At 37.6% G+C, this 27,419-nt stretch overlaps 1 protein-coding gene across 1 annotated transcript in view; it reads right to left on the bottom strand.

The window, feature by feature from the left end:
• tns1a (tensin 1a) overlaps nt 1-27,419 on the bottom strand; it is a 79,567-nt gene that overhangs the window by 12,137 nt on the left and 40,011 nt on the right. Inside the window, 14 exon segments of the mRNA XM_048200889.1 lie at nt 1,130-1,205; nt 1,348-1,535; nt 2,289-2,366; nt 4,166-5,695; nt 16,800-16,916; nt 16,999-17,067; nt 17,161-17,290; nt 17,395-17,470; nt 19,957-20,017; nt 20,129-20,241; nt 20,777-20,860; nt 20,959-21,023; nt 24,936-25,058; nt 25,189-25,239. Coding sequence (XP_048056846.1) covers nt 1,130-1,205; nt 1,348-1,535; nt 2,289-2,366; nt 4,166-5,695; nt 16,800-16,916; nt 16,999-17,067; nt 17,161-17,290; nt 17,395-17,470; nt 19,957-20,017; nt 20,129-20,241; nt 20,777-20,860; nt 20,959-21,023; nt 24,936-25,058; nt 25,189-25,239 — 2,761 coding nt within the window.

The raw sequence follows: 27,419 nt of genomic DNA, 5'->3' as shown, positions 1-27,419 counted from the left end.
AAACATTTTCTCCTGCAGCTTCAAAATCATCAGACATCGTTGTTTTAACTTTTTTTTGAAAAGGCTGTTTGACTTAGTCTTTGCACGTTAGTGTTGTAAACAGCCTACGTCACGCGTGACCTTTCCAAAGTGATTACATAATGTGTGGAGCATCACAGAGCAGTGCAAGATGAGCATTTGTGGTTAAAGTATATAAATTTTTATTTTTTTTAGAAAATGAGCGATGGTTTCTCTAGATTAGACTCTTATTCCTCGTCTGGGATCATGTAGAGCTCTTTGAAGCTGCATTGAAACTGACATTTGGACCTTCAACCCGTTGAACCCCAGTGAAGTCCACTATATGGAAAAAAATCCTGGAATGTTTTCCTCAAAAACATTCATTTCTTTTTGACTGAAGAAAGAAAGACATGAACATCTTGGATGACATGGGGGTGAGTAAATTATCAGGAAATTATAATTCTGAAGTGAACTAATCCTTAAACTTTGTATGAACGAGCTAAACTATTACAATATACATATATAAGTATTTAACTTATTTCAGAGGTAGTTAGAACAACAAAATCTGTACTGATACATAGTATCAAACCTCTCGTTATGCATGGACCGCTTCTCACATCTCTAAACATGCTGGTAAATAAATAAATAAATAGGTCAGGGTAAAAGGCATTTAAGCATTCAGCATTTCACCTAACCTTGCCACAGAATAGTTTTTCACCTGCAGCCTCCCTTGTCACAACAGAGAAAGCATTTTTATGTAAAATTCTATGTAAGTTCAGTATTCAATGCAAATTCTTTCTACGAATGTTTTCATCATTGTTTGGTATTTGAAAGCCATTACTTCCATAACTATGTGTTTAGTCCATACAAAACATATTTTCAACAGAGGAATTAATATCATGATGGAATGGAAGTATTCAATGGTTTATCACATTCTGAAAGTGGTATACAATTAATAAAAATATCATGCAAGTAAAAAAGCACATCTTCATCTTCACATTTAGCTTTACTTTTTCACTTTTTGTTTATTGTTTGATATGAATTGTGATTTCACATGTTAAAACATGGGGTCTGTGGCAAGGTTTTGGGCGAAACAGGAAAGGTAGGGGTCAGGACAGGAGAAATATCTCACCACCACTACTGCGGGTTGGACTAACAGGAACTGATACCATCTCATCAAAGGCCTCCCTGTAACTATGCACAGGCTTCTGAAAGGGAAACATATAGGATTAGAAAATATTACAGTACAATCAATAATAATCTATTGTGCTATATATGGTAATACAACTGAGAGACGTAAAACCACTTTACAATAACTTGTTTAAAACAATACAATGTTAAATTAAATACCTCCTTGGGTTGTCCACCTGGGTTCATTGCAATTGTGTTGACAAACTCTGGAGACACAGGCTTCAATGGAGAACACACCCCGTGGGCTGCACTGTCATTTTGGCTGCTGAGGTACTGGCTCTCACTGGTGGTTCGTCGGCGTGTAGTTGGCATGGCTTCATCTGGGGTTACTGTACGTGAATGTGATCCTAAAGAACACGGAAGAGTGTTCTAAGTTCTTCAAGCAAATGCAGATCATGTGTAACCATGGTCTAATTTTAACCTTTTGCTAATGCAGATGATTTGAGAAAATGCCATAAATATTCCTTACTTTACTGCATTTCCTAAATATCTATTAAATATGTATTTTGTTTACAGCTATTTTACTAAAATAGGCCAGGCACCACATAACTCAATGATTTTGATGACTGAAAGCTCCTCAGATCCAGGCCTTACATATGTTTACCAACAATTGTGATAATAGTTGGTTGCATTCAAAAGTTATAGCCATTTAAGTAAAAATGGAGCAGCCATGTTGGATTTAAACTTTAACGAGGTTTTGATAATTATTGATATTGAGACATGAAAATGCTCCTACTTGATGGACATTAAATAATATATAAATTTGCATTTATCTTGACCCAAGCATTCCAGTGATATACAACAGAAATAATCTGTGATATACAGTATTGTTCAGACGTTACACCCCAAAATGTGATATTCTTGATGACTTTGTGCTGGGATCCCAATAATGCTTTGCACTTAAATCTTTACTATCATTACCTGCACACCTTCAGTGCTTGGCCCCTAAATATTACCATATATATATAAAAATAATAATAATAAAATGATAAAGACAAAACAAATCAAGGCAGAATGTGCAAGTAAGGTGACAGAGATGTAGAAAGAGAATAGAAGGGAGTAGGGGATGGAGAGGTGGACGATCGTGAGAGGGGACAAACCAGAGAAGGAATAGGAACGATGATGTTCGGACCGGAAGGACATGCTCTTGGAGATGCCCCGGATGCGAGCGTTGTACTCTGGGTGGAGGAATAATGGAGTGGGTTGAAGCAGAAGAAGAGGAGAGTGAAGGTGCAGGTGGGGTATCAATGGTGTGAGGGGTGGTCCATATGCCAGAGCAGAGATAGACAGATGGGGGAAAAACAAGAAAAAGGAAGAAATGGTGAATCTGAGCCCTAATTACTGGAACTTGTCACATTGCTACACACTTGGTGACAATTAATCTGTTTTTGTAATTGTATGTGGCTTTCCATATGTGATTAAATAATCAAGTAACTAAAATGATATAGAGGCCTGCTATAATGCTAAGAGGCACAAGAGACACAACAGCCTTCGGAAGCCAAAAGTATACTTCACTTTTTACACGTATGCAAGGGTCAGCGTACAGTGCGCGTGATGCGAATTTCTTCATCAGAAGAGTACACACGTACTATACATGCAATGGCAGATTTTTTACAGGTTGCACATGTGCATTTCATTTTTTTTGGCAGTAATTAGTTTATCCACAAGGTGGTAACCGTGCCCTGGGGGCGTCAATTCACAAGGTAGTCAAAAAAAAACTGCATAAACAGAACAGACTGGAACACATGCAAGCTACAGCAACAATGGAGGCCTATATAGATGACAGATAGTGCAGATTGTTAGAAAGAACCCTTATTTGTACAACTCTAGATGTTTATATGGGTTGTAACTCATGGCGAGAGATTGCTCAAAACTGTGCATGCATCAAACACTTGTGTATGTGTACGAGTCAAATTAAGTATATTTTGCAAGGCTGGGCTTTAGAATAAGTTTGCTTCAGAAAGCTCTTCCCAGCAATTCAATTCATTGCCAGAAGGTGGTGCAACTATTTATTTTCCTGTAAATTCAATAGTCTGTTGTCCAAGCCAGAGAATGCATGGTAGCTGAAGCACAGCATGGTAAGGTCTATTCTGGCTGCTAATGACTTACATCTTTGCAGCTTGACTTCTACACAGAGGACAGTGTTGATGTGAACGGTGTGAGTGTCTGCCAGAAATACTCTACATCCACAAGAGACGTGATGACACCGCTGTAATCTTCTTTCATCATTCTTTAGTGTGTAGGTCAACTTTATAGTTCAATATTAGAACATGTGTTCATTGTATATCCATGCTCTGGGACAGGAGCGTAGTTTGTAGGGGAGATGGGGGGGAGGTAACCCCCCAATATTCAAATCCATCAGTTACCCCCCCCCCCCCCCAATACAATACAACCATACCAACGTTCAACCCCCCCAAGATGAAACCAAATCTACGCCCTTGCCCTGTGACATACTTGAAGGGAACTTTTTTTCCGACGTTTATATGTTTGGTCTATCTCCTATAGGACTAAATCAGGAGATGAGAGAACTTGATGACAGTTTATGGCTTCATTAGCTTAACAGGGCTTGGTGTATTGTTTTCTTTGTCAAATACAGTAAGGTTCAATATTAGATCATGCACTCTATTTCAGTGAGTGAAATAACTTGTCCATATTCTGTAGAGTTATATGAAACCAGGAGAAGATTAAGATATATTCTCATGATGTCAAAATGAGTGCTAAGGCTAGGTAAAATGATATCCTGATTATCCATCAAGTTGTCACTTACAAACTTTTAAATGAACAATAAACGTGGGCCAACTTCAGCTACATTTGTCAAGCTTTTTTCTCAGTTTTCTCTAAATTACAGAGGTAATACTAAGAAAATCTATTACTGTACATAACCTATTTTTAACTGATTTTTTTTCTTTCAAATTTTACCCTCTTATATGCATCAAAAGCTGTGTATTCAGAAGAAAAGTGTTTCCTTCTTCCTCACCTGCCACACGTTGGGCCACAAGACCCTCAAGGTTCGGCATCTCTTCCTCAGACTTTGGCTCAGGCTCTTTTGCAGGGGTAACAGGGGGGAGTGGTGATGACGATGTGCTGTAGCTTCTCTGAGGGCCTGGGAATGTGCCCTGAAGATCTGGAGAGTAAGACGCCTCGCTAGTTCCTGGGTAGACATACTGGGGTTTGATTGGAGATGGCAGGGGTAAAGTTGGGGATGGTGTTGTAACTGATCCTCCTCGGATACTGTAGGGATCTTGCTGATAGATTGGTGAATGGGTCTGAGGGGACTGGTAACTCCTTTGATGATGCTCAGATAGTGGAGTCATGGGGTAAGCGGGTGATGATCTTTGTGAGGACTGGCCAAAACTGGCAGAGGAAGAGAGAGGTGGGCCACCAGTGACACTATAAATGGCCTGGTCAGCCTGGTAAGAAGGTCTGGCTAGTGTCTGGGCAAAGGGTGGATGGAAAGCTGAGATATTCTCACCTGGGGGAGCACTCTGAGACTTGGGAACTGGTGTATGTGAAGGCTCCAAGTCAAGCATGAGCATGTTTAGGGCATCTATAGACTGTTCGACATCCTGTTGTGATCCTCCTCCACGAGTTGGGAAGTGTGGCAGGGCACCATTCGAGCCAAAGAATGGGTCATCCACAAGACCATATTGATGCCAAGCACTGAGCCCTCGTTGCACTGCTTCTCGGCTGCTGGTATTACGTTCAGGAGCTTGCGGCATGTATCGAGGTCCTCCATCCAGCACCAGGCCACCGTATGACTGCGAGCGATACATTCCTTCGTTCTGCCCACTGTAGTCTATCAGTCCATGTGCTGATGATGACCCTCGAAGCTGATGTACAGGCATCTCCTTTTTAGGCCTTCGCTCTAGGAAGGTGTCACGTTGTCTGTCTACTTCTACTACAGTGGATTCAGTGACTGCTTTGCTGTCAGCTGGTGTATCTTGACCCTCAAAGGAGGAGAGTGTGCCAAGACTACCTGCACTGTTATCTCCAACCTGGCTTTCTGGTAACTCGTCGTCAATAATATCAGTTTCACGCTCAGCACCTGCTTGTCCGTTAACGTGGACCTGGGCAGGCACAAGGTGCCGCACACCACCCCCTGGGCTTGTATTGGCAAAAGCGAGGAAATTCTGATGAGGGAGATGTGGTGGTCCCTCAGAACCACTCAGAAGCTGTTCCAACTCTCGGTTCTCACAAGGGCTAATTGCAGTCTCAGGGGGAGCTTGGCTCACAGGCCCTGAGGATGACAAAGACTGTTGAGCATCATCTGTGCGGTCTGTCTTAACAGAAGCAGTGGAGTTGCCTGAGTCACTGCTGACAGAAAGGGCGTGGTCTGCAGCTGGTAGTGGATGGTTGGCCACTGGAAGAGGAAGAGCGTGTTCTACTACAGGAGGAGTACGGTTGGTTGAATAAGCACCACTGGCAGACACAATACCCTCAAGAGAGTCTTTCTTCTGAACTTGGGCGTAAAGGCTGCTGTTTACTGGACCTTGAGAATGAGCAACGTCTGAAAGAGAGGTTATAAAAATTAAAAATAGTCTCATGAGCATTAAGGCCCATTCACCCCAAGAATGACAACTATAAAGATAACTATAACGATAACTATATTTGCGTCCACACCAACGAATGATAAGAGTCTGTTTATTCTAAGCTCACGCGCTGCAGTTTCAAAGTGTGTACAACATGTTTTCGTTGTTCTTGTTGCATTTACACGGCTTTAACCAGCAGATGTCCTCAGCATGCTATGTTTCGAGTGAATAGCTAGTGTAATCGATCTAATCTAACAGAGAATTTAGCAGACGAAGTCAATATAGTGGAATAAAAACAACACCTAGTCTTTTTCACTACAACTTTAAAGGAAGCAAGACAATGTTGTCGAAACTAGCGCTGGATATCTGAGGTAATTTTTGTTTTACACTGTTTGCTAGTCTGGCTTAATGATCTCATCGTTAATACTTCTCACCATTTATTCCGAGGGTATGACCGATTGTTTTCCATATATCCATTTTCTTTAAATTATTCTTGAAAAAGGGGGTTGGACTTGACTTTTTCTGGACCCCGGTGGTTAACTTCTCCACAATATTGTCTGCCACTTTAAATGCGCAAGCCCTTAAATTAGAATGGATCTGATTGGCTGTCAGTGTTTTATCGTTCAACAGCTGGAAAAAAAAAAAAACGTTCAGAAAGTGATCCCAACGATATCGTTTGTCTATATCATTATAGCTGTGGTGTGGACAGTGCTATTCTTTTATATTTAGAATGATTTTTAGAACTATATAGTTATCGTTATCTTTATAGTTACCGTTCTTGGTGTGAACGGGCCTTTATAGACTCACTTTGTGAGTTTTCTGCATTAGAAACAGTATACAGTATACAGTATCTCTATACTAGATCACTCAAAAATGAAACTTCTGCCATCATTTGCTCACCCTTTTGTAATGTCATTAAACCTATACAAGTTAGTACAGATGACAGATCCACTATATTCCATACAATTTCTCTTCTGGAGTCAAGCTTTGACAATGGAGGCCAACAGATCAAATTTAATCTGTTATTTACTGCAAATCTTACCCTCCACCTGAAATCTCAAATGTCATTTGAGCTCAATTTCAATTTAAAAAGTAGGGTCTTTAATAGGGATGTGCCCAAAGCCTAAATGCGAATTCGGAAAGGCACAGAAAATGATAAATGCATTGAACGGAGCCCCTAAATGGACATGGTTAGGCTTGCTGTGGTAGTTGGTTACATTACAGTACATCAGCTTTCACTGATCCCATGAAGATAGTAAGAAGAGATGACTGACAAGACGATGTCAGAGGATTTTGGTGCACAACAGATCATGAACGTCATTGCTCCCTATACACAGAGTATGTGTAATAAAGTAGTTAGCGAGCACACATTCAAAAGCGATTTCAATACCCCGCATATTGATAGCAGCTCAATTATGCCCGCAAATTATATACAAAATAAGTACCCAACTATATAATTGTGAGTGAATGCAAAAGCATTTAAATATTTTTTGTCCTCTCATCTTTTCCAACACCACATTCCTTTAGGGGCTCCGTAGAATGTGCCATTTCCTTTCCAAACATTGCATTCTGCTTCAGGCACATCCCTAGTCTTTCCCATACAATACAAGGTTTGACATTGATGTCAAATACCTTTGGTTTGATCATGTGTCATGTTTTAAAAAAACATGATGATGTTGGAGAGCCACAGCAAAGGGGAAGATTTTCAGTGAACAACAATTAAAATTTTATTCTGTACCTTGCACAACCTATCACATGGTTTTAGAAGACTTCAGAACACCTTCTGTTTGGAGCCTCTTCAGCTATCTGCATATATCATATAATTAGCAACAGATGACAAATCTCCACATCAGCCATGAACCTGTGTGGATGGCTGCCTATATGGTGAAGCATCCAAAAACAGGCCAGTTTTAGCATCATCACACCTTTGATGTTCAAAAATGAGAGAAGAAATTGTTATTGGCCATCACAGATATGTGCCAGTACTGTTTCTTTCAGCGGTTAAAGGCTTTGTGAGGTCAAGTTATTTGAGTTTTTGACACACCATGTCTCTGGGGCAATGACACTAACCTTGCCATCTGATTTTGCTCTATAACAGAATGATGCCCAGCAGGTATAATCATCATATTTCCCAAAAGAAAATACAGTGGTCGCAAACTTCTGATGTATGACACAGGTAGCATTGCATTGGGCACAATACCTACTCTTATATTTCTATGTATTTTTCTTTTAATGGTTTTCACTAAAGTATACTGTTCTTCTCTCGCATTCATTTATTCTCACACACAGTTAAATAATGCATTTTGTCTAGCTTGAAACCAGCACAATGCTTTAGCAGAAATAAAAGTTGGTATGTGATCTGTTCCCTTTCAAGGGGAACTCAACGCTGCAATAGTTGCTGAGAATCCCTCAACCTCCCCCAGCTCCACCCGTATATATCTGCTACAAGTATTTTCATGTACGCTTTTTGTGCAGAAGCAGTATTTCTTACAGGCTTTCAGCAGTGTGTACTGGCAGTAAATTGACTAGAGAGATGCAGACTCTAGCTGGAAAGGGTGCTTGATCGGGCGCTGATCATTATCGACCAATAATAGCTTTATATAGTTTGATCAGTGCTCTCTATAAAGGCTGATCAGAATATGCAAAACTCATCAGACAATTTTTCTATGCATTGCTTCACTACATCCACCGGTCTGGCAGTTCTACCATTTGTCTGAAAAGGACAATAAATGTGCAACGTCTTTGCGGAAAGCAGAGAAAGCAAGAAACTAGGGCTGTGCGATTTTAGTGCATTTCTTTCCTTCACAGTGGTTCGCTTTCACTCCTCCCTAAAAACTTAATGTCCAAATCAGTCTACTGTTGCTAAACTGCAGAACATGCTTGATAATAAAAAGAGCTATTAAAAATGCATTAAGCCACGAAAGTGATACTGTTCCTCAAGTGGCTTTCTGTGTGTGCACTCCAAGACAGATTGGAACACGGACACAATATCTAGTGATGGGCGATTTCAAAACACTACTTCATGAAGCTTTGAAGCAGGTTTTCAGTGAAGTGTCTCTTGCTGTCTGGCTGGTATAGGCAGTAGAGGACATTTTTTGTTAGTATCAGTAATTTTTCCTCATAAACTGAGCCTGTCACATGTGGGAATGCCAAGGGATCCATCTTAGGGCTCTGTTGTTCTCCCGTTACATGCTCGGTTCCCTTTGGTTTCTATCTTCCACATATACAAATCTAATATTATTGCTATGCTGATGATCCTTAGCTCTACCTCACAGACCTAACCATAGTTGTTTTCTAGGTAATCTATTTAACCTCATAGGGAGGTCCGACCCAATGCTTAATATTTTCCTTTAATACTTTGCTTTTTAAATTGTACAGCAGTTTGATTTGACTGCTGTTGTTCTTAAAAATGCTGCATAAACACTGACTTAAGGACAATTTTTGAACAACAGTATCACTGTACAGTATAAACTAATGCCACTGTCAATCAAATTGACCAAATTTCTGAAATGCAATGACACTGAGAAGAAATGATGGAAAAAAAGGAAGATGAAATGGTGAGACAGCTACTGTATAGTAGCTGTCTCACTGAATAGTAGTTGTCTCATAGATATTATCACATAAAGCCTGTGTCTAAAACCGGATGATTACATTACTTTAAAGGAGTCCACACCCTAAGATTACTGTTATAAACACAAGCCTCGTCTAAAAGGCAAAGGGGGAGGTGTTGCTGTAATTTATAGTAATATCTTCAGTATTACTCAAAAGTCTTTCAAATATAATTCCTTCGCTTTATGTAACATTATGTAGTGTACATGAATTTGCTGATTTTCTATCAGAGTTAGTACTTGCTGCAGATAAAGTCCTAATTGTTGGTGATTTAATATCCATACAGATAATGAAAAAGACTCATTGGGATCGGCATTTACAGACATTCTAAACTCTATTGGAGTTAGACAACAAGTGTCAGGACCCACTCAATGTCGTAATCATACTTTAAATCTAATACTGTCACATGGAATCGATATTGATGCTGTTGAAATTCCAAGGCTGCAAAACCACCTCCCTGTTACAAATATGGTAGAACTATCACTTCTACCACTAAAGATTGCTTTATAAATAATCTTCCTGATCAGTTTCATCTCCTCAGCATACCAGACAGCTTAGAAGAACTCGATGTTGCAACAGAAACTATTGACTCTCTTTTCTCCAGCACATTAGACACAGTTGTTCCTTTGCACTTAAAGAAGATTAAGGAAAATATTCCAATGCCGTGGTACAACAAGCACACTCGGACCCTTAAGAGAGCAGCCAGAAAAATGGAGCGCAGCTGGAAGAAAACAAAACCAAAGGTTTTTCACATTTCGTGGAAAGCATTTTTGCATACAGAATGGCCTTAAAAACTGCTAGATCTGCTTATTTTTCAAATCTCTTAGAAGAAAACAAACACAACCCTAGGTATATATTTGATACAGTGGCCAAATTATCGAGAAATAAAGCTTCAAGAGGTTTAATTAGGTCTAATGGGCTTGAGCTTTTTGACCCAAGTTTGACCCAAGGCAGATGAGTAAATTATAGAACTATAATATTGATAAGAATTGCCCAATCACCTCTGTGTTCTGTATTCTCCCACACTGCAACATTGTAACTTAAACCTTATTAGTTGTGTGTAACTAATTAATGATTGATGTTTGGGGTTCAGAAAATATTGCTTGGCACAAACTTGCTTGGCATAATGATGGCCAAGTTTTACTTAGTCTGTCTAGCAACAGCCATGGCATTAGGTTAGGGCCAAGGGAATGATATCATGGGTAAATAATGCCAGAGTGTTGGTCAAGAGTGAGGGCCACTGCAGTTCAACATACCATAATCTTGTTATACTGGCCAAATGTATAAATAGAGAGAGAAAGATGAGGACATTCTAATAAATAACAAAAGGACAAAGACAAAAAAGAAACGTAAGGTCACGGAATGAGAGGCGACAGACACATGGCAGACAGACAGACAGCAGGGAGAGGTTGAAAAAAGAATATGAGGTGGGAAGCAGACATGTAGACAGCGAGGCAGATATATAGAATGGCTGACTGACAGACAGATAGACAGACATACATGGGGGACGGGTGTATTATGGCAATTTACAGGAATGAAATGGGCCAATGGTAAGCTGACAGGAATGGCAGTGACATGTGAAAGCCTAAGAGGCATCATGATACTGTAAAAAAAGGGGTAGGGGTGGGCTGGGGGGTGATGGACTGTTTATATTCAACATGAAGTCACATAGCTATCCAGCTGCTGCTCAGTAAGCTCATTCACATTAAGCATAACATCCTATCATCACTCACACGCACACTCACGCACAAACATAGACACTATTCAAATTAACATGCCAATAATAATTCAATATAAGAACTACATGAAGAAACTTTCGTTGCTATAAAAATCATTTCACAAAACAACACAGATGATAATATTACTTGTCAGAAGACCTTTTATACAAATACTTCCATGTGTAAATATTCTGGCTAAAGTGCTTTAAGGAGAACAAAGAACATCTAAAATATATCCCACTAAAAAAAAAAAGAAAGAAAGAAAGAAAAAGAAACAACTTTCCACAAAACAAATGATGGAAATGCTTTCTTTAGGTTTTAATAAAATATTATTATATTAAATTAATTTAAATTCTTTGCAATTATTTGTTTGTTGCATTTTTAAATTGTAAATATCCTGCGGTGCAGAGGCGATTCTACGACAGCTGTTGTGGCTAAGGAATATTTCTTGCCTTAAATGTAAGATATCATGAGGTAGAATCAAAATTCCTTTAAGACAAGTCATTTCACTCGGTGGCCATCTTTGAAATGACTCTCAGGCATACAGGTGCAGCTCCTTGAATGGGGAAACAACAAATTATCCAAAGCTGTTTGCCAAGCTTTCAGTTCATTTTCATATTTGAAATCACAAATGAAATCTGACAACAACTGTCTCATAAATTTTGTTTCTAAACGCTCGAATCATGACAAAAAATATATATATATTTTTCAAGCTGGATCAAGATAATGTGCATGCGCAGTCCTAAGTGCACATCTCTGTAGGAAGGGCACGTCTGACTGTTTCTATAGGAACCGGAGCTTCTAACAGCCGCTGCAGTGATGCAATGACTTTACCAAACGGCAATTGGCTCTTATTTAGAAGACGGGACTTATTCCGTCATATTGCAAGTTGCACTTTCTCCCATTAAAAACAATATGAGTGGTGCATCTTGTGTTATTCTATAGTCTTTGGCAGAATCTTCAAATGATATATTTTTAGGATTGGGGCACTGAATGGGGCATTCATATTTTCAGTTCATTTGTGTTCAGTGCCCCTCTGGCCCACCTCTTGCTCTGCTTATGATGAATAAATATTTTAAGGGTAGCTGAGATATTGAGGAGCTAAAACTAAAGTTCAAAACATGTAGTTTTGCTACATTATACACTCAAGCATGGACAAGATAATGTTACTCCTGATGGTCTTAGCTATTCCAAATAGCAAACTGTGTCCTTTATTGGAATCAAAGATGTCTTGTGCAAATGACATTTGCTTACATTTGACAAGTGACAGAACAATAATGATCTAATAAATACATTCTTAATTATTCCGGTAACACTTTACAAAGAACTAATAATATATTGTTAGAGCATTTATTAGCCTTTGTTAATGCAGTTAATAAAATATTCATGTTCATGTTAAATCACAGTGCATTAACTAATGTTAACAAATACAACTTTTGATCTTAATAATGTATTAGTAAATGTTGAAATTAACATTGTAAATACTTTAGAGGTATTGTTCACTGTTAGTAGTTAATGTTAACTAATGTTAACTTTTATTTGTTTTAAAAGCTTAAACATTCTAAATTTTTCTGTGTAGCCTATTCAATGTGATCTCATTTTTTGGGGGGATTTATAAAAATTAACATGGCAATGATCATTTAATAGAAGAACTACATAAAAATACCTTGAGTTGTTTCAAAAATCATATCCCAAAACATCACAGATGATAATATTACTTGTGAGAAGACATTTTATACAAATTCTTACATGTGTAAATACTCTAGCTAAAGCACTTTAAGGAGCACAAAGAATATCTAATATATATAATAATGACACCAAGTCACTTGAACACACACATGCATTGAGAATGAGTATAGAATACAGTTATAATAAGGATACTTCGACTTTAACACTCACCTACTTTCAAGCCCAATGGAAAATCAAATTCAAATTCAGTTCTGATTCCAAAAACGGTATTAAACGCTGCTCACCAGAGACTTTGCCAGTCTCTGTGTCTTCGTTGTGAGATCATTGTGTCCAGTTCATTAATCAGAGTCGCTATCATTTGTGAGTCACTCTGACCGAGTGTCACAGTCACCTCTCTCTGTCCCACACACTTCCCTCTTAGTCATTCCAAAAATGCCATGAAGCTGTGCAGCAGCCAAATATGGGAGCCTGAGCTGTAAACAAGCCCTGGTGGCTATACTGCCCCAGAGCACCGCTCTGTCTCTGTCATAGGAATACATACGCACACAGACACCACATAGCCTTAGTGGAAATATATAGAAAGAGATTTGAGAGTCTCATATCGCTTAAACTCTACAAACCATGAAGAAGAAAGTGTCGCTTAACCTCAGCTTTACAAGCCATGTTTGTCTGCTCTTGTTTATGGCTGCTTTGTCTTAAAGGATTAGTTCACTTCAGAATTAAAATTTCCTGATAATTTACTCATCCCCATGTCATCCAATATGTTTCTTTCTTTCTTTCTTTCTTTCTTTCTTTCTTTCTTTCTTTCTTTCTTTCTTTCTTTCGTTGAAAAGAAATGAAGGTTTTTGAGGAAAACATTGGATTTTCCAGGATTTTTCTCCATATAGTGGACTTCACTGGGGTTCAACGGGTTGAAGGTCCAAATGTCAGTTTCAGTGCAGCTTCAAAGAGCTCTACATGATCCCAGATGAGGAATAAGAGTCTTATCTAGAGAAACTATCGCTCATTTTCTGAAAAAATAAAAATTATATACTTTTTAACCATAAATGCTCTGTGATGCTCCACGCATTACGTAATCAATGACGTAGGTGGAAGTACTGCAGTAGGGCGAAAAACTCCATCTCATTTTCTCCTCCAACTTCAAAATCGTCCGACATCGTTGTTTTACATTTTCTTGTAAAGGGCGTTTGACTTAGTCTTTGCACATTTGTTTTGTAGACACTGGATCTGTACTTCCGCCTATGTCACGCGTGACCTTTCCAACATGATTACGTAATGCGTGGTGCATCACAAAGCAGTGCAAGATGAGTATTTGTGGTTAAAAAAAAAAAAAAAAAAAAAAAAAAAAAAAAAAGTGTATAATTTTTATTTATTTTAGAAAATGTCTGATGGTTTCTCTAGATAAGACTCTTATTCCTTATCTGGGATCATGTAGAGCTCTTTGAAGTCCACTATATGGAGAAAAATCCTGGAATGTTTTCTCAAAAACCTTCATTTCTTTTCGACTGAAGAAAGAAAGCACACCTTAATTTCCCATTAAAAAAAACAAAAACAACAATTGGCAGTAATAAAATGGCAGTGGGGGTGGAGGGATGCTGGAAAAATTGTCACTGGATTGAGGTAAGCAGCCTTCTATGCTGGTATATGAGAACTCTTGTGTTGTGACTGGCAGGATTAGATCATTTATAACTCCATAAAAAGGACAAGAATTTAAATTTACATTTTTATAGTAGATAATTAAGGTGGCTGACTTTTTTTTCACCTTAAAGTCTGGAGGCTGCTCGAGACTGGTCTTACATGGACTTTAAACAGATTTTGTTAAATTCTGTTTCATAATAATTTATTTGATGGGGTGATGTGCTGTAGAAGTAATATTCATTAATGGAAAAAAATGGGTATATATATATATATATACACACACACAGCTCCTGTGCCCAGAATACCTAAGTACAACCTTGCTTTGGCCACAAGGGCACTATGAAGGTGGAATAGAAAAGAGCCCTTAAAAGCACATAAAAGCTGCATAGTTTAGCTTTAAGAATTAAATTTAAAAAAAACTGCAATAACCAAAGCAGTTAATTAGAAGGGGATGTCCATAAAGTGCATCTAGAGCCCTGAGCAAAACTGCTGACACATGGGCTATTTTTTGTGAATTTTACCTCTTGCAAACCCAGGCAAGTTATACAAAATGTAGCTTATCTACTCAGTGCAGCACTGTATAGTTATTTATTTGCATGCAGCTCCACTGCAGATTCATTTTCATTGGGCTTTGTAATTGTGGATCTCCTTAGGGCTCTGTACCATTTTCCAAAGTCCTGTCAATGTCAAGACTGCACCAATTTTTCCTTTATTGCCCATGTGTCCATTGTGTATTTAACTCTGTGTGCGTGTGTGTAGGGGGGGGTTTGGGGTACCCACGTCTCCTGGCCTTACCCACCAGCCCTTCCTCCCAGAAGAGGACACTGAAGAGAGGAGTGTCAGTTTTCCACCCCTCCCCAGGGCTGCCGGCAGGGCCACTGACGCCTTCTATTTCTCTAGATGCTATTTAAAACTCTGATTGGCAGGAGGCATGGGAAGGGCTCTTTATGGCAGACCACATGGGTTTAAAAAAAATTAAGCCAAGGGGAGAAGTGTCATAATGACCTGAGACACCATTTTTTCATTTTTTGATAGCTGAAAACAAGCAAACAATCAGAGCTATCCTATCGTAAAGCCAAATTACTTTATCAGATCTGTAGTATGCTGCATACCCATAAGAACAATCAAGCCTTGAGGAGATTTTTAACAGCAGTGACAGGAGAATCCATATATCTCATTTAGCCCTCATTGTTCACTTGGCTGTGAACAAGAACAACTGACCCTCTCTGAGTCCATAGACCAGTTTGGAGCAGACGTCACAGTTACGTCATAGTGGTGGCAGAAAAACAACAGTAACAAGTGGAGGAAAATGGGCAAAATCCACAAAATAAGAGAAAAATGTTTTGTTGTGCCTTTGGATGTCAGAATCGGAATGCAAAATTTTTATAGAGTACCGTCGTTGAAGACGCCCTTTAAAGCTAAACACAGATGTTTATGGTGCAAGTCAAAGACTGGACTGATGAAACCTGCAATAGTTACTATTAAAGCATGAATTTGATGTAAACAGTAAGTCTATATAATATTCACATTTGCAGTTCATAGGGGTCAGTTACAGCATGAAATAATATTTTTAGATAACTTTTAAACATTTTTATCTCACAATTCTGACTTTTTTCCTTGCATTTGCATGCTTATATCTCCCAGTTCTGACTTTATAACTCGCAATTGTGAGTTTATATCACAATTCTGAGGGGAAAAAAGACAGAATAATTAGTATATCTCACAATTATGTTTTTCCTTCTAAGAATTGTGAGATATAAACTCAGATTTGTGAGAAAAAAAGGTCAGAATTGTGAAATATAAACTTGAAATTAACTATTTTTTATAATTAACTTCCACAGACTGCTACTGCAGAACTGTCATTTTCTGCCACCATGTAGGCTCCGCCCACAAAAACATCACTGTTTGCAAACACAAAATAGGTCTTTAAAGTGAAAATTCACCCAAAAATGAAAATTCTGTCATTAATTACTCATGTCGTTCCACACCCGTAAGATCTTCGTTCATCTTCAGAACAAAATTAAGATATTTTTGATGAAATCCGAGAGGTCTCGTCCATAGACAGCAATATAATCAACACTTTCAAGGTCCAGAAAGGAACTAAAGACATCGTTAAAACAGTCATGTGACTGCAGTGGTTCAACCTTAATGTTATGAAGAGACAAGAATACTTTTTGCAAAAACAAAACAAAACATTTTTGGGTGAATTTTCCCTTTAAAGAAGCTGTCTTCACCGAGAGCACAATAATGCCAATACCACACGGCACATAAAAGGAAATGAAACATGGTGTACACACAAGGCAAAATGACCATTATATTTTGACCTTGCTCCCACCCTAAACTCAGTCACAAAAAAAAAGTCAAAGATTCAGATAATCTGACCAGTCAGCACCTTGAGCAAGAGCACAGCAAGAACAGTTCCTCTCACCATCTTTAATGTCTTCACATCTCCTGTTGAAGTTTTCATAAGAGTCCCAGCGGATCAGGGGATCCTGGGTGTTGTAGTCCACAGAGACACTAGGTCCGTTCTGGAGATGATCCAACCCTTACAGGGACAAAAAATGAACTTTGAGTTGAGGCCTTGAAGCGTATCGATATCATATTCTGTGCTGAAAAGATTAACTTACCTTTGATTTTCTCTGGACCAAAAGAAAAGATAAACTCCACCTTCCCATATTCCGGAAATCTCTCATCTGCTAAATCACATATTTATGATTCAGTTTGTAAGCCACTGTGCTGGTGTTTAGTCTTCATATTCACAATTAACAGTGAACATAAAACACACTAACCTTTAAATGTCTCGTCAAGGTCATTCTTGGTGAAGACCAGCGCTAAATTGTGTAATGCGCATGTGTGGAACTGCACTCTGAAGATCACATCCCTATTCGGGTTTTGATAACGCTTGTGATAACATTTCAGCTTCAGACGGAGGATATGAAAAAAAGGGCAGAATATGAAAATAGGAAAATTGGATTCTTCTTCAAATATAACAATAATTTTGGTGTTGACGTTGCACTTCCTACCAGTATATCTCCTTTCAGTAGCAGGCCGGGCTCAATGGTGATACAGATGCTCGTGTGGCTGTCGCCTTGAACGTTACTGTAAGAAATGATGAATGGGGTTATTACAAGCATACTTCAAACTGTCTCAATGCTGAATTACAGACTAAGCCTGAATGGATGACTAGCTTATTAAAATATTATCATCTGCTGAACAAGAACATGAAAATTTAACTAGCAGCAGTGTGGAGTTACACAGGATATTAATGCCATAAAAACAGATAAAAAAGAGATGGACAAGTGGTTAATGAAAAGATGAGGACCTTGTCATTTAAATGTAAAAAAAAAAGTGCAAGTCATTGTCAATGTATCTGCCAACCTACACACACACACACACACACACACACACACACACACAGGTGCAGATTAAGATGGGTTAATCCCTAAACAAGAGGGCAACAGATGTTATAACAGACTCGCACACACAGATATTAATAGCTTACAGCATGCACACTTTCAGCCTGTCATGATTTAATAATTACAAATTCTGTCATTGATTACTCTCTCTCATGTGGCTCCAAACCTGTCATTTTAACACTGAGTAAACATAAACATCATTCAAAACAAGTTGAATGCAGCAAAAGAGCCGTTATAATTTCAAATCAGGTAAATGTGTTAAATAAATGTGATGGAGTTGAACATATTTAACCCTCTGGTCCTCTTCGTTTAGGGATCACACATTTGGCTCCTTCGCTGATTCTTGAAATGTAACTTTTTCCCCAAGGAAAACCAATGTAATATATTTTTGTTCAATAATATTTTTTGATTATTATTTAAAATATTGAGGATATTTTATGATACTATGCAATATTTTTTAGAATTTTTATTAGCTATTTTCCCCATTGAAAATAATACAGAATTTTTTTTTCTAATATATTTTTGAAATTATTATTTTTTAACTAAAGTAGTAGTCCACGTTAAAATAGAGACAAGGCATTTAAAATCCTTTTTTTTTTTTTTTTTTTGAAGGTAGATTAGTTCCATCTGGTGGGAGTAAAAAAAGAAAAACTTATGTTATTCCATAGTTTAACCACTAGATTCATATAGTTGTAAATAAAGTGGCTTATAAATTATATAGTGTTTTTAGACATAAATACTAATTTTTATTAAGTTTGGATTTGGATTTATATGTACACATTCTCAAAGACTACTTTTTGCCAAGGTTTAGATTTTTTTTTTGTTTTTGTTTTTTGAAATGTTGATTTGAAGTATCAGTTTTTGCATTAAAGGTCCCGTTTTTCGTGGTTTTTTGAAGCTTTGATTGTGTTTATAGTGTGCAATATAACATGTGTTCATGTTTCGCGTGTAAAAAAACACAGTATTTTTCACATAATTTACTTATCTGTATACCGCTGTTTCCACTGTCATAAAAACGGGCTGATGACTTCCTTGCTCTATGAAGTCCCTCCTTCAGAAATACGTAACGAGTTCTGATTGTGCCAGCGGTTCCTGTGTTGTGATTCGACAGCAGTTTAGCGCATCTTGCCCGGAAAGGTCACGCCTCTTACCATAACGTGGAGATGCAGGCGCTCAGTGTTATTGTAAACATGTCTTTAATTTTACCCTATCAATTTGAGCCGGAATCAGACCCGGTGATTGGACTGCGGGATGAAAATAACAGCGTTTCGACGACATGGCGACAAACACACTCTACAAACGCAACTCTTGTGTATTCCTGTGGGCGGAGGTTAGTCAAAAAACTGTTTTAGTGACGTCATTAAAGAAGGAAGTAGAGGGATGTAGTCCAAACTGGCCGTTCGATGTAGGCGACTTCTGTTAAATAAAATATCTCGCTTGGCATTGAACTTTGAGCTTTAAAATTTTACAGATTTTATTTATACTCTAACAACAACATTACACACTAACTAAACTTTGAAACATGGGATCACGAAGAACGGGACCTTTAATTTTACTACAGTCAAACCTGAACACAGAGGTGGACATTTTGTTACACTATGTAACGGACAAATGTTACTTGTTTTATTATTGTATTTTAGCTCCCCTATTCTTGTTGTTTTCCAAGTGTCATGTATTTGGGTCACATGTAATACCATTAGGAGCAGCTTGAGATTCTCTGAGTTTTTGTATTTTTCCGTTTTTCTCATTCATTTCCAATGTCGGTCATTTTTGACCATGAAGGAGCATGTGATGCTTTTTTTTGGATCATGTCTATGATTTTTTGTGTGTGTTCACATGCCTAATGCAACAAAAGTCGCCAAGTGTCATCCCATTCCGATGCAGCAACAAATATTTAAAATTTCGAAACCTATTAATTCCATGAATTCAATATTCTATGAACATGAATTAATTTAGAACATTTAGAATGGATAAGAACATTTTTGTCTCTAAAGTTGTTCATATATCAAATATATATGATGTTTTAGATGCTGTCATTGATGTTAGATGTACATGTCAGTGTTTATGTCAATGAAAATGTGCAACAACCAGACTTTACACACAACATGAGATCACAACCACACGTTGCATATTAACATAACTCAGCATACACACAAGCAGTTTACTTACTAAATTCCAGATGTGTACACAGGCTGCATTGCTTGATAGATTTTGAGGAAGGGTCGGCAACCTGACAGGGTTAGATATAGTAGCACATCACTGATTTTAAGGTCGCTTGTTCAAACATAATATACAGAAATTGCAGTGATGGATTTAAATGTGTAGCAGTGTATGCGCCCACCTCCTTTAGACTCAAAATTAGGGATGCCATGCATGATGACATGGTGAAGGAACAGGGGCTTGTTGTTGATTTTTATGTGGCCAGAAAGAAGACCAGCAAAGTAATGCACATACCTATGCATTACAGAAGGGAAACGATTACACAAAAAACATTCAGCAACAATTGAAAATTTTCAGTCAGTTTAAGTGTTTCATTCATGCAACATTCATGCATTTTGGAGCCTTTAGATTTAAATCCTCTCTCATCATTTTCTTCCTAAAGCTCCAAATTGGCATAAAATTCCCCCAAATGCCACTTAAATGATAGATAATGTATCAATCATTATTCATATTGGTTGATACAACATCATGGCTAGTATTAACTTTTTCATTATATGTTCTACTGTAATTCCAGTGTTATGACATGTACTTTGGTAGCACCTGCTGGTTCAATCCCAAAACTGCAGGTTCATGGACTTGGTTGTCTCAGTTTAGACTTTGCAATGAGAAAAGATGTGATTCATCTAAAGCACAATGACCTAGTTCTCACAAAAATATAGCAAGTCACACTGTGGTTCTGGGGGCAATGTGTTTGATTCCAGGATACGGATTTAAAAACTGGCATGGATATTCTGGTGCAGAGTCAACAAGGTATTCAGTCTTTGCTGACCTTCTCTGGGAAGGCTGGCCCACGGGCATGGCTTTATCTTCATAAAAACGCTTCATGGCAAACCTGTCCAATGCCTGGTCAGCACTGAAAATATGAGCACAAAACGTAAACACTCTATGCAAATGCACGATCCTCTCTAATGTGTCTAACACACCAACATGTTTCAAATAGACGTGTCCTACCTGGCAGATATGTTACTGTAGTGCATATAGGCACCAATCACCACGCCGGTTCTCCCCCAGTTTCCCTGCAAGAAATTTTGCCAAATTTTCAAGGAGAAATTTGGAAAGTGAAATCAAAGCAGGCACTGCCATTTGAAATATGCCATCTTGGCTCATGGGAGCACTGGATATTTTAAGCCAATCACATGAGTCGCACATGCCATGTGCATAATTACTGAATTATGCAATGACAACACAGACTGGCTGACGGCAAAATCGTGGAAAAGAATGTTTGGAATTGTAAATATGAATGAAAACTGATCATCTCTGATGTAAACAGACATGGCTGATAATCATGTTTTTAGCATCTTATATACTTGAAAAGAAAAGTTTAAAGTGCCCCTATTGTGCTTTTTCGAATATTACCTTTCATGCAATGTGTAATGTAGCCGTCTGTGAATGTAAACGGTCTGCAAAGTTGTAAAGTCAAAAGTTATTGTCTCCCAAAAGAAAGAATCGACTCTGAACCGCTTAAACGACTTGTCAGGAATTCCAGTCTCACTTCCATGACCTGCATATGTAATGAAGTAACACATTAGCATAATGCCCGCCTATGGTCTTCATTGGCTGCCAGCGAACAACTTCTACTTTGACCCGCCCTCAAACAATGTAGCTGGTTCCTATTGTGTACATGTTGAGATGATGCTGTTTTCTGCTCTGCAAAAGCATATTCTCTTTGTAAACACTTCCAAAGGATGAGGATGTGATGTGAAGAATCAGAGGTTAAAATTACCACAGTGATACAATAGCAGCATAAACTTTTGACGATTGCTTCTCAAATCTCTGTGAGGTCTAAATGAGATTTACAAAATGCTTACTCATTAAAGGAATTACAGTTGCATCATCTCATATTGAACATCAAACTGAGTGGCGTATCACTGAGAAACGTCCTGCTCAAGTTGTCCTTGCGATGGAGGTTCGGGTTGAATAATTACTTCTTCCAATGTTTCATCATTGGACTCACGCTCAGATTGATATGGTAAAATCAATGCCATCGTTACTGTCTTTACAGTGTGTACAATCGCTGAGCTTTGGGAAGCCTCCAGAGCTGAATCAGTTATGGTAATGGGCGTTTGTTTCCGACAGGCACTGTAAGCGGTCAACCAATCACAACAGACTGGGTCTTCTGGACTGATGTAAAAAGTTGCCCTGCGTCCCAATGTCCATACTATCCATCCTAAATAGAGTGCCCCAGGGATGACGTGTTTTTGTAGGCCAACCCAGAAGTTAGCGGCGCACGGGTTCCCTCGGTTGAAAGCCTATGCATTTTTCCCATAGACTTTTGGAAAATCGCAGAAAATAAGCTCTGTGTTTAACAAAGGGTTATGACACTTACACATTTTGTCTATCAAGATAATCTTTACAAGTTAACACAAAATTTATAGATTTTGAAGCCTAAATAAAGTCGTCAGATATAAAAGGCTAACAGTAGGCTATAAACGGACTCCAGGACACCATGGGCGCGGATCAACGTCGTCACCACCAAGCTTCCTCAAACTTTATTTAGAAAACAACTTTATTTATAAACACGCTCACTGATTATGATCTGTGCTGTTATGAATACTTTTCCACTTTTTCATGAGAAATGCTGTCCAAATGTCCCGTTTTTAATGATGACGTCTAAAGTCCCCGCCAAAGGAAGTAGTCCCTTTTAGCAACTTGTTAGCAACCGCTGATTTTAAGACACAGTAAAAGTTTAAAAAAATCGCAAGTGTGTTATAACTGGTGTGTTTTATGTCATAGATCAAAACATGAAAGTATTTAGAGGCTTTGTTAACCACAGACCTTATTTCAGGCGATTTAGCAAAAACCCATAGACTTTACGGCGTTGGAACCGGAAGTCCTAATGCTAACTCGCTTCCGGCTTGCCTACAAAAATGCGTCATCCCTGGGGCACTCTATAGTATGTTAGATTAAAATAAGTGTGTCCCAAAGCAGAGTATGTCGAAAAGAGTATGCCAAAAGTCCCCGGATTTCCAGTAGATTTTCGAAGTGTGGATCCGTGCACACTATAAAGGCTAATATTGCCCACAACCCATTGCGCGTTGGACGAGGATTCAGAGTAAAAAGTGTTAAAAAACTACAAAACATGGCGGATATGCACAATCGACGCTGAGAGGTTTGAGTGACTAATTATCAGTTCAACCTGATAGAAAATATTTATTTAATGTTATCTGTGTTATTTTTCATCTGCAAATACCAATGTGGACATTTATAAAGATCTAATTGGCCATTAATTTTTAAATACATCATTATGCATTAATATGAGGAGAGTTCTCCACATGAAAGACCCGCGACTGCAGATCAACGTGCTGCATTTCTCTCCGATACGGTAGGAAATTAACTAAATGATGTGGAGGATGTAAGATGATTGACAGGCCACTTTACGGAGACAGGATGCGACAGAGAGAAAAGACGCAATTGTATGACGTGATAGTATGTCCCAAAGCTTGTCTACTCTTTTGCTACACACTCAAAAGTAAGTACTTTTTGTTCACAGAAAGAGTACATACTTTTAGGGCGTAGTATAAGTAGGCGAATTGGGACGCAGCATTGGTTTGATGTTGGACGTTTGATATTTGTAAATGTAGGGACTGTATATAAAGATATGCAACATCGGTATACACGTTTTTAACTTCATTAGCATTTGAAGAGAATGACTTACGGTCACAAAATATTGATAGTTTATTTGAAGAAATATCAAAAATCTAAAAGGTGTGCATCACACTTGACACTTTACAGCTGGTTTTGTGACTGTAAGTCATTCTCTTCAAATGCTATTGAAGAAACATGTATACCAATGTCGTATGTAACTTTATAGACGGTCCCTAAATTTGCAAATATCGAACGTCCAACTTCAAACCAACTTTATGCCAGAGCCATACGGCCAATCAGAGCAGAGCAGGCTCTCAGAAAGGAGGGATGTAGAAAGACTGAATCATCAGACGAGTCGTATGAGAATCATTGAAAAATGTGGGGATGTGCATGTATATTATGAGCGTTTTTTGACCTTTATGCATGTAAACATTATAGGAGACCTCCAAAACAAAGTTAAGAACCTTTAAAATAGCATAATTGGGGCACTTTAAGCAGCTGTTTGAGTGAGTATGAATTACAGCCACTTATCATGGCATTTGGTGCAAAAGCCAATTTGAATGGCAGCTTGATGACGACATCAATGAATATACGTCAGAATCACATGTGGAGTGGTTAACTTTGAACATGGGAAACTGAAGGAAAATGAGATTATTTCCATGGATGCAAACATTGCAACAACTCAGATGTGTCACCAACTGTTCTCTAAAAAAACTATAACTTTAGATATCCATCAGTTGTTAACAGAGCAGCATGACTGCTGTTCAGGATACTCTGGTCATCATTATCTTCATCAATATATACCTTAAGTAGATTGCAGATGTCTAAAAAGCCCAGCATGTCCTGATTTTGCCTAGACACGTTCCTGGGTCAACATATTTTGTTGATCTTGGAACAACATTCCTGTCCTACCCCTAAACCTAACCATATCCGTAACTAATCCCTAAAATCAGAGGGAAATGATAGTGATGTTGAAGCACCTAACCCTGGTTTTAAGCCTAAACTTGAGATAAACTCTAAACATGTCCCTCTTGTTTGGAATGTTGTTCCAGGATCAACAAAGATGTTAACCCAGGAAGATGTTGCACTTGGTGAAATCAGGTTCTGCGATTACTGACATGATAAGACAAAGATCCTTCTGTAAGTTCGGTTGTGAGCAGATGAATACAGCTAACAACCAGCAACATATAAATATGAAATTCCAATTTATGAAAACATCATCTTCATTTTGTAAATTCCAATTACAGCATACTAATTAACAGCTGCACATCAGTCCGGACAGTCATGCAAAGCGACGGTGGTGGAGATTGGGTGCCTAAGGACCGATGTGATCTGATAATCACCTTGTTGTGCAGCACCACTACATTGTGAGGGTCTGCATTAAGCCAGGTGTCCATGGCTTTACAGATACTGCAAATTTTGTCTAGAGCAGGAGCATGATGATCAGGCCAACCAAAATCCAGCACCTGTCATAAATGCACACATACATAAAATCAACTCTAAGACCACAAGCTGACAGGAACTCTAAAATAAAAAGTAAATAAATAGAATATAAATAGATATACAAATACTGTAAATAAATATTCATAAACTCACCCTGGGGTTCTGCTTGGTGATGTCATGCCTGCGTTCACTGAGATTAAGCAGCTGAAATTGGAAACAAAAACCATTAAACATTAAATGCTTATATAGTAAATAACATCCTCTTTACTCAACCTAATTCCAAACGGGTCATGCAGCTAGATGACGAATACAGTCAGTCACACTCCAGTCCAGAAGGGGGCGCACATGGTAATGCAACGCTGTTTGCTACCAGTAAAAAGCGCAGAAGAAGAGACGATTGATATGTTTACATGTAATCTCTCAACCAGTGTTTCAACAGCGGAAAAAGCATCAATAAAGCAGCTTGAGAATAATATCTAATGTAGCATTACATTTACATCAGGCAAGTCATTTAGTGTCCACAGCATGTTAGTTCACTAGAGAAATGAACTCTAGAGAAAAGCATTTAATATATGCACTATATTAGCTTATATATTCATTATATTTACTTTGCCTGTTAATAATGTCTTAATTACTTAATATATGTTTAAATAAATTTGGCATGAAAATAAGTTATGACTGTAACTGTGTAAATGATTATATTAAAAAAATGAATTGGAGTAGAAAAATAACATTATAATTAGATTTAGATGTTAATGCAAAACCTGCCTTATGTGCAATTTACATGATTTTTAATTTTTTTATTTATTTGAGTGTTGATTAATATATCTAAAAATAAATAGCAACTGAATTTAATAATTTGGGCTCTATTGTTAATTGTAAACTTTAATATTATAGTAATGTGTAAGTAAGGGCTCCCTATATAGCTTACAGCATTATCTAATTTAATAATAATAATTGAATTTATTTAAAAACAGAGACACAAAAAAACAAACAAAGAAAAACACAGTTTAATAATAAAAAGCAATTTTATGTTCAGTTTTCTCCCCTCTGCTGTGACTACAAAATCATGGTACATACCGAACCGTCACGTTTGTATACCGTTGTGAAGAATGGATTTGGGGTGCAAAAAACATCGGGCCTTTGGTCATATAAAGTAGCCTAAATGTAATATGTACAGTACCTTTTCTTATGAATATGAAGATACATTTCTATAGCGCTGACTGATTGTAAATTGTAATTTTACCCTGAAAATGAGTCATTACCTGAAAAATAAATATGCAAATAAAAGACCATCATTAAGAAAAATGCAATTACTGCACAGATGGAGCAAGAATATAATGTAAGTGTCAAAAATGGATGTGCACAGTTTACATGTTAATTTTGACAGCAAATTTTGATTTAGTTTTAGTCATAGTCTTTTGACTAAAATGGCATTTAGTTTTAGTCATATTTTAGTCAACGGAAATTGTTTTAGTTTTAGTCTAGTTTTAGTCGACTAAATCTACAGTAGATTTAGTCGACTAAAATCTAATTTAGTTCAACTGTAATGCATTAAGTAAGCATTTCTCTAACAATACACAGATCCAATACATTGATATACATCTGATATTCTCCAAACTGTTTATATTCACTAAAGACAACCAACTGTACTTTACTCGCCAAAGCGGACAGTTTTTGACCGTTCAAGTGCAAAACGACATGAAAGAGCTCAATTCAGTGCTTTTCAGGGATTGACACACTTATCATTGAGGTACTATTTTAGTTTTTGTTAAAAATAAATTTGATTAGATTAGATTTTTTTTTCTTTCTGCTTTCATTGTAATTTTAGTTGTGTTTATGTCTTTTAGTTTTTGCTTTTAAACATCTATGTAGTTTTTTATTTCGGTTTTAGTTATTTTAGTACATCAGGTTTTAGGTTTAACTATAATAACCCTTATACTTGTAAAATATATTGAATAATGTGTCAAATAATGTTCTTAGTCTTTCCTTCCTGTGAAAGAAGATACAGTAGCTTACTATGAATTAAACAGAAATTAAATTAAATTAAATGCAGTTTATCGTGTAAACGAAATAACAATAATGACCAGGAAAAAATAATAATTATAAACCATCCTGAAATACACAGTGACTCTTATTCTGAAATGTCTGCAGTCTGCACTGTAGCAGGCTGCTCATTTAAGTTCAAATGAAGGAGATAAAATATGCATTCTTACATCCGTCTAAAACATACTTCCATATAAACAACGTGTAGTAAACATTGTCATAATTCATCAACATTAGCTTATAAGCAATCGCATGGCATAAATGTGCGCTATTCATTAATTGCGAAGCAGTCTGAAGTGCTACTGGACGAGCCTGTAGAGGGCGCAACAGCGCCACGT

This window comes from Megalobrama amblycephala, linkage group LG8 (assembly GCF_018812025.1).
Source record: "Megalobrama amblycephala isolate DHTTF-2021 linkage group LG8, ASM1881202v1, whole genome shotgun sequence".
NCBI classification, from domain to species: Eukaryota; Metazoa; Chordata; class Actinopteri; order Cypriniformes; family Xenocyprididae; genus Megalobrama; species Megalobrama amblycephala.
This window is presented reverse-complemented; position numbering and strand designations above follow the sequence as displayed.